This window comes from Galeopterus variegatus, unplaced genomic scaffold (assembly GCF_000696425.1).
Source record: "Galeopterus variegatus unplaced genomic scaffold, G_variegatus-3.0.2 Scaffold3, whole genome shotgun sequence".
Classification (NCBI taxonomy): domain Eukaryota; kingdom Metazoa; phylum Chordata; class Mammalia; order Dermoptera; family Cynocephalidae; genus Galeopterus; species Galeopterus variegatus.
Window position 1 is genome coordinate 1537369 of NW_007726114.1, and position 8275 is coordinate 1545643.

General features: G+C 51.2%; 1 protein-coding gene across 1 annotated transcript; it reads left to right on the forward strand.

Annotated features, from left to right (window-relative positions):
* On the forward strand, positions 1 to 4458 carry GDF5 (growth differentiation factor 5). Its single transcript, XM_008571078.1, has 2 exons — positions 1 to 887; positions 3031 to 4458. The coding sequence occupies exons 1-2, from the start codon at positions 263 to 265 to the stop codon at positions 3903 to 3905; spliced, it is 1500 nt and encodes a 499-aa protein (XP_008569300.1). The 5' UTR covers positions 1 to 262; the 3' UTR covers positions 3906 to 4458.
* Positions 4459 to 8275: the final 3817 nt, after the last annotated feature.

Sequence of the window (8275 nt, forward strand, 5' to 3'; positions counted from 1 at the left end):
TCAAGAACGAGTTATTTTCAGCTGCTGACTGGAGACGGTGCACGTCTGGATACGGGAGCATTTCCACTATGGGACTGGATACAAACACACACCCGGCAGACTTCAAGAGTCTCAGACTGAGGAGAAAGCCTTTCCTTCTGCTGCTGCCGCTGCTGCTGCTGCGTTTGAGGGTCCACTCCTTTCATGGTTTTTCCTGCCAATCCAGAGGCACCTTCGCTGCTGCCGCCCTTCTCTTTGGTGTCATTCAGCGGCTGGCCAGAGGATGAGACTCCCCAAACTCCTCACTTTCTTGCTTTGGCACCTGGCTTGGCTGGACCTGGAATTCATCTGCATTGTGTTGGGTGCCCCTGACTTGGGCCAGAGACCCCAGGGGGCCAGGCCAGGATTGGCCAAAGCAGAGGCCAAGGAGAGGCCCCCCCTGGCCCGGAACATCTTCAGGCCAGGGGGTCACAGCTATGGTGGGGGGGCCACCAATGTCAGGGCAAAGGGAGGCACCGGACAGACAGGAGGCTTGACACAGTCCAAGAAGGATGAACCCAAAAAGCTGCCCCCCAGATTGGGTGGCCCTGAACCCAAGCCAGGACACCCTCCCCAGACAAGGCAGGCTGCAGCACGGACTGTGACCCCAAAAGGACAGCTTCCAGGGGGTAAGGCACCCCCAAAGGCAGGATCCGTCCCCAGCTCCTTTCTGCTGAAGAAGGCCAGGGAGCCTGGGGCCCCTCGAGAGCCCAAGGAGCCCTTCCGCCCACCCCCCATCACACCTCACGAGTACATGCTCTCGCTGTACAGGACGCTGTCCGATGCTGACAGAAAGGGAGGCAACAGCAGCGTGAAGTTGGAGGCTGGCCTGGCCAACACCATCACCAGCTTTATTGACAAAGGGCAAGGTGAGGGGGCGGGGTGGCAGGGGCATGGCTCAGAGGGAGGGACATCTGCAGGCAGAGTGGCTTTCAGAGCCCTGACGCTGCCCTAGTGGGAGACGGTGTGTGTATGTGGCCTGGGTGGTGTCTGGGACTTATCTCACACACGCCAGGTCCCAGACTGCTGGCATGTCAGTCAGTGCTGGAGGGCACCTAACGATCTCCAAGTCCAATGCCTGCAAGGTGCAGAGGTGAGCACTGGAGCCTGGAGAGGAGACAAGACCCACCAGTTGCTGGCAGAGTTGGAGACCAGCCTCCAAGACTCTTGATTACCAGGCCAGGCTCTGTACCTTTGTAGGTTGGCCTCCCTTTCCAGGCTCCAGGTTTTCTGAGATGGCAGAGAGAGAAATGAATCTTTAGTTCTGCATCATTCTGCAACTTTGCCCTCAGGCTAGGTGGCAGAGGAAGCAGGATAGGTGAAGACAGAAAATGGGGCATCTTGGAGTCATGGAATGTTTAGATATATGGGCAGGCAGCAGACCTGGGGTCTAACTCACAATATAACCTTGGGAAAGACCCTTCTCACCTTGGGGTCTCAGTATCCCAATCTGTATACCCATATGGGGGTTGGATGGGGTAATTTCTGAGAGCCCTTCATTATGAAAACTTTATGTCCTGTCCTAAACACAGATCGTTTTCATCATTAACCTAGGAGAATACCTGCCCCCTCACTTCTCTCTCTGCCCACCTAGTGTTACCATCTCAGCTTTTTCCTCTCAACTGGCTGTTGTGATCTCGGCAAGTCCATTCCCCTCTCAGGGCCTCAGTTTATCCACAGTGTGAAGAGGGAGGTAGACCACTGATTGCTAAGGTTGCTTGCAGCTCTTATGCTCTGGTTCTGAGTTTTAGGACTTTGGCTGGCAGGGTGGGGGAGGGGTCAGAGAGTAGGAGAGGCTCCTCATTAGAGCTGGCCTGTAGGGGAATGACAGGGGGCGGGGAGACACAGAGGTAGCAGGTCTGGCTGAGGTGGGGGAGGTGGCCTGGCTGCCTGCCCAGCCAGGGAAAGCTGTGACCCCTTGGGGGCTCATAAAATAAGCCCTTGTGCCCCCCAGCAGTAAGAGAGCTTGGGGAGGGGGAGATGGGGAGTTTAAAGGCCTAATTAGTCACCTTCTAGGGCAATATATGAATGCTCCCTAATGGCAAATTGGTATTTAGGAAGGAGGGCATGCTGATTCAGAGATACTACTGAGCTTCTCTCTCTCTCTCACACACACATACCCTTTTATTTATACACATATACTGAATCACAAGACACCTGTACACCCACATTTTCTTACTTATACACATGGAATCATACATATACATACACATATACACCTTTCAAATATTCACATAAGCCCAGTCATAATACACATAACGTGTCACTCACATATATATGACCTTTCATACTCATGAATCCAGTCACACACATACACATACAAACTGTCACATACACACGCAGTAGGCTAAGACACATATAAAACAAAATCACTGGAATGGTAAGTCACGGAAATTGGCTTGTACACCAGTTTTGTCACTAGCTTGCTGTGTGACCTTAGTAAAGTCACTCCCCATCTCCGTGCCTCATTTGTAAAGTAGAACACTAAGATCTCCTTTAAGGTATAGTGAGCAGCTCAGGACTGGGTATAAATAGCTCTAGACTAGAGTTCCAACTCTGCTTTTTCCTAGTTGAGTGATGTTGAGCAAGTCACTTAACTTCTCTGAGTCTTGCCTCCTCTAGAGCAACAGGGATAATTTAAATGCCTACCACCCATCTCACAGATATCATGTTAGATAACAGATGGGAGAGAGACAGGTAGAAGGCAGTCTGATAAGGCTAATGAATCTCTGATACACATAGATCATTGACACAAAAACCCAAAGTCATTCAAAATCATCCACAGTCACAGCTACAGATAAATGCCGCTACTTGGTCGGCTGTTTAGGAAACTCCCTCATTTTGAAACAGGCTCTCAGTGGTTTATGTCTTAGCCTCTGTCAGAGTGGGGTTAAAAAAAGAGGTTAAAAAAAGCTCTGGAGGGGGAGAGAGCTGGGGCCCTCCCCTGAGGCTTCTAGGTGACTAGTTCCCATGGTGAGGTTGCAGAGAATGATTTCTGGGTGTTCTCTCTAGATGACCGAGGTCCTGTGGTCAGGAAGCAGAGGTACATATTTGACATTAGTGCCCTGGAGAAGGACGGACTGCTGGGGGCTGAGCTGCGGATCTTGCGGAAGAAGCCCTCGGACATGGCCAAGCCAGTGGCCTCTGGCAGTGGGCGGATGGCCCAGCTGAAGCTGTCTAGCTGCCCCAGCGGCCGGCAGCCGGCAGCCTTGCTGGATGTGCGCTCTGTGCCAGGCCTGGATGGATCTGGCTGGGAGGTGTTCGACATCTGGAAGCTCTTCCGAAACTTTAAGAACTCGGCCCAGTTGTGCCTGGAGCTGGAGGCCTGGGAACGGGGCCGGGCTATGGACCTCCGTAGCCTGGGCTTTGACCGGGCTGCCAGACAGGTCCATGAGAAGGCCCTGTTCCTGGTATTTGGCCGCACCAAGAAACGGGACCTGTTCTTCAATGAGATTAAGGCCCGCTCTGGCCAGGATGATAAGACAGTGTATGAGTACCTGTTCAGCCAGAGGCGAAAACGGCGGGCCCCACTGGCCACTCGCCAAGGCAAGCGACCCGGCAAGAACCTCAAGGCCCGCTGCAGTCGGAAGGCCCTGCATGTCAACTTCAAGGACATGGGCTGGGACGACTGGATCATTGCACCCCTTGAATATGAAGCCTTCCACTGTGAGGGGCTGTGCGAGTTCCCCTTGCGCTCCCACCTGGAGCCTACGAACCATGCGGTCATCCAGACCCTGATGAACTCCATGGACCCTGAGTCCACACCCCCCACCTGCTGTGTGCCCACGCGGCTGAGTCCTATCAGCATCCTCTTCATTGACTCTGCCAACAATGTGGTGTATAAGCAGTATGAGGACATGGTCGTGGAGTCTTGTGGCTGCAGGTAGCAGCACTTGCCCTCTGCCTTCCTAGGTGGCACATCCCAAGAACCCCTCCTTGCACTTCTGAAACCATAGAGGGGTCAGGAAGCTGCAGCCAGGAGTATCTATACAGCCTGCATGAAAGGGGTTCCAACAGCCTTGCTCACTCCCTGAGTGCGACTTGGGCTATCCACAAGTCCCCGCCATCTGAGGATTTCTGCCCTTCTGCTGCTCTGACTGGCAGGGACATGCCCGGGGAGATAGACTCTGAATGGAACTGAGACCCAGGAGACAGTGTTTTCCAGTGATACTTAGTCCATGATCTGATCTCTCCTTAGCTGGGCCTCCTTGGCCTCTGGACTCTCCAAGGAGGTCTGGTACTATCCTAAGCACCTCTTGGGAGAGCCACAGGTGCCACCTCCTCTTTGAATCACCTTTGTTCCTGGTGACTTTCTGCCCCTGGGGCAGAAGAGATGCTGATTGGGCAGGGTGGGAGAGGGCTTGGGCAGGGTTCAGGAACATGAGGCTATTAGAGTGTTAGATTAAAGTGTACATTGATGAGATAAAAAGCAAAACTGTGGCAAATTTCTTGTTTGCTCCAGGGGACCCAGTGACCCCTGAAAGAATTACTAACCTAGGGAGGGGTGGTGGGTTGTCTTACGTATACACTCAGTTTACAGGGCTGGTCCCCACCCCCCACTCCTGGAAATTGAAGCAGAATGGGACAGAGTATGCTGAGCAGGGCCAGTGCCACCTCTAACCCCATTCCTGTTCCTTCCAAAAGCCCATGGGTCCCGAGCTCAATCTGCTCTGCTAGGGCTTGGCCACAGAGTTAGATTTTCTTTTTCATGTTCCTTAGTCCAGCCTGTCGTCTCCGAAATGGATCCCTAAATGGGAAGGAAATTGGGGATTTCATTTCCTCCAATATCATTCCCATTTCATTCACAGTATCTGCTCTGCCTTCCCCCCGATAATGACAGAATTAACTGGGCACCATTTGAAGGGCCCTCTACCTCTCTTCTGGGGAATCTGGACTGCATCATCTTCCTTTTTGCCACCAACCACTGTTCCTTGAGTAAGCATGTCTGTGGCCCTGCTACCCTCCAGCTCAGCACACTAACCACCCTTCATCACTCACCCATCACCTCCTACCCCTCCCCCAAGCTCCAGAAACAGAGTTGGAGCTCCCTCTCTTTACATTATACATTGTATAAATATATACTTACAGATTAGGTAAATAATCTCCCCAATAACCTCAGACAGACCAATGCCAGGCACATCCTGATGATATTTCCTGCTTAGGGCTTGGCCCAGGGTAAAAGCTCACTTCCTTTTCTCAGCTAGACTCTTTGGAGAGGCATAAGACATGAACTTTGGGGAGGAGACACAGCCCTCTGGTGGAGAAATTTGGGCACCTGGGCTCTACCTGGCTGAAGAGAGACACAGGGAGGACCAGGGCAAGTCTAAGCCTCTGGTTTACTTCCAGGGGGGCCTCAAAATTTTCCCCACCTCTCCAGCTGGGTCTTTGATTCTTGGGGCTCCTAGCCAAAGCTGTTTAAACAGTAAGGATTCCTGCCCAGCTATGGGCAGATCTTGTGCCCTTTCCCTCTAGGCCTGAAACTTGGGTTGTCAGGACCTGAAGCAAGAGCCCAGTGCAGGGAGAAGCCTACCTTTGAGCTGCCTCCTTGGTTTAGAGGACATTACCTGTCCCTGAGGGGCCAGACTGAGCCTGAAGCCTATCCCTCCCTGGCCAGGCTTAGTTGTGTTTGGCTAGTGGTAGGCCCGGGCGCTCTGGAAGTAAACAAAGGAGCTGCCATGGCAGACAAAGTCTGGTGTGTGTGAGAGGAGAATTACCCTGGAAGGGAGGTGCTGGGGAAGCCAGGGAGTGGGCTGTGGATACAGGGAGATCAGTATAGGAGCTGGGTGGCCGGAAATCCAAGAGCAGAGAGACAGGGATGACAGGGTCGCAGGTGGTGCTGGCTCCTACACCCACTTGCTTCCTGTGCTGTGTGTCCCTGGTTTCTTGGAAAGTCCTGGCACAACTGGAGCTTCTCCCTGCCTTAGTCCCATCACAGAGCTTCATGTCATCTGAACCACAGTGCTCTTCTTGCTGAAGGCCTGAGCTTTGAACTGACTGATGTGGCTCTGGCTTGACACCCTAGGAGCTTCCTCTCCCACCTTAACCTGCCCTAGAACTCTCTTTCACAAGAGTCACTCGGACTGTAAACCCTCCCCCTCTTCCCACCCAGACTCTGGGGATCTGATCAGATCACCGTGGGTGAGAACAGCCCTTCCGTCTTAACCACTGGATGTGTTCAACTGCCTCCTTGGAAAATATTCTCCACCAGCCCCCACCTCCAGCCCCTATCATAACAAGCTGCAAACTTGCACAGTACATTCTTGCCACAGGTGCTCTCACATCCATGGTCTCACAGCTTTGATGAGCTCAAAAGGTTGCATAGTTTCACATTTCAGTTCTGTTACTTAGAGTTAGAGGCCTTGGGCAAATAACTTGATTTCAAGAACCTTGGTTTCCTCATTTGTAAAAAAAAAAAGTGGGGTAAACGTTATACCTATTTCATAGGGCTGACTGAGATAATATGAAAGGCTCTCAACACAGTAGCTGGTACAGAGGTGGTGCACAGTAAGTCAGCTGTTAACATTATTGTGCCTCAACAGTCCTAAGAAGCAGGCCGGGCAAGGACTATAACAGCCCTCCCCCATTTTTACAGATGAGGAAGCTGATACGCAGAGAGGGGAGTGGCAGAGTAGTGACTGCAGGTCCCAGTGTTCTTTGTACCGTTCTTGCTACTCTTCAGGACCCCTGATTCCACTGACTCCAGTCCCGGCAAGCAGCTGAACCACCTCCCCGGGTCTTGGCGCCCTGGTCTTAAAAGTATTTCCTTGGGGACACACAGCACTGTTAGTTCCTAGGGAAAAATAGCTAACTGGAGTTTAGGGCAGGGAAAATGAGAGGCCCACAGGGGAGAAAAGAGGAGAGGCTTCTGCTTCCCAGATCTCAGCCTCTTCTACATCCCCATGTCCCAGGGGCACAACAAGAGAATCAACTTTTTTAGAGCTTGGAACACACGACTTTGGGAAGCCTCTCAGCCTTCTTTCTGACTCCACGACTAGTTCTTCTGATCTCAACACAGAGGTGAGGAGCCATAGTAGGGAAGGGCTAGTCACATATACTTGGGAGTCAGGCAGACCTGGGTTTCAGTCCTGGTCCCACCACTTTCTAGCTGAGTGACCTTGGGCAAGTTGTTTAACCTCTCTGAGTCATACTTTTCCTACTTGTAAAAGAGGGACGATATCAAATTTACTGGGCCTGGGATTCAGGAGAGGGGATATTCATTCACTCCATCAATCTCTGATACAGTTATTCATTCATTAGTCAATATTTATTGAATATTTACTGAGGGTCTACTATGGGCCAGACACTGTTCTGAGTGTTGGGATAATAATAACCACAATTATTAATGTTTATCAAGGCCTTATTATGTGCTAGGGACTTATGCTTAACATTTTTTTTTCCTTTTTGTCTTTTTTCGTGACTGGTAATGGGATCGCAACCCTCGGTGTCGCGCCCACACCGCGCTCAACCAGTGAGCGGACGGGTCTCTATATGGGATCCGAACCCTCGGCAGGAGTGCCGCCGTGCTCCCAAGCGCCGCCCTCTACTGAGTGCGCCACCGGGCTGGCCCTTATGCTTAACATTTTTTTTTCCTTTTTGTCTTTTTTCGTGACTGGTAATGGGATCGCAACCCTCGGTGTCGCGCCCACACCGCGCTCAACCAGTGAGCGGACGGGTCTCTATATGGGATCCGAACCCTCGGCAGGAGTGCCGCCGTGCTCCCAAGCGCCGCCCTCTACTGAGTGCGCCACCGGGCTGGCCCTTATGCTTAACATTTTACAGAAATTCTCTTACCTTGCAATGATCCTGTCCTTAAGGTTGATGCATAAATAGAAGAGAAAACAAAGATTCAGAAGGATATTAGGATAAGAAAGGCCGAATCAAAGGAAATGAAAGAAAACAGGAAAAAACGTCAAATTATCCATCTGAATTCATGAAACGAACTGCACAAGTACAGAATGTAGAAAAATGTGATTTCACAGCTTCAGATGGGAAAGAAATATTGTTTATAGGTGGCTGTGAATTCAATGAAGTTAACCAAATATAATGTGGCTGCCTAAGTGTTAGTATAAGCATAGGCTTCATTAACAGACATGTAGTGTGCAAACCCAAGGAAACTATGGTTCTGCTCTGTTCAGTGATTTTCTGACATTTTTACCTAAGCCATAATGAGAGGGGCAGAGGAGGATAGAATAGTGAGGGGCCCAGAAACAATTCAGCTGAAGAAACTAGAGATATGGAGATGGGAGATGCAGGGCAA

Bases quoted from the DNA above. Each gene is read 5' to 3' on its own strand.
- GDF5 (XM_008571078.1), top strand. From the start codon at position 263: ATGAGACTCCCCAAACTCCTCACTTTCTTGCTTTGGCACCTGGCTTGG. The intron at 888-3,030 runs GTGAGGGGGCGG...TGTTCTCTCTAG, and splicing joins CTTTATTGACAAAGGGCAAG to ATGACCGAGGTCCTGTGGTC.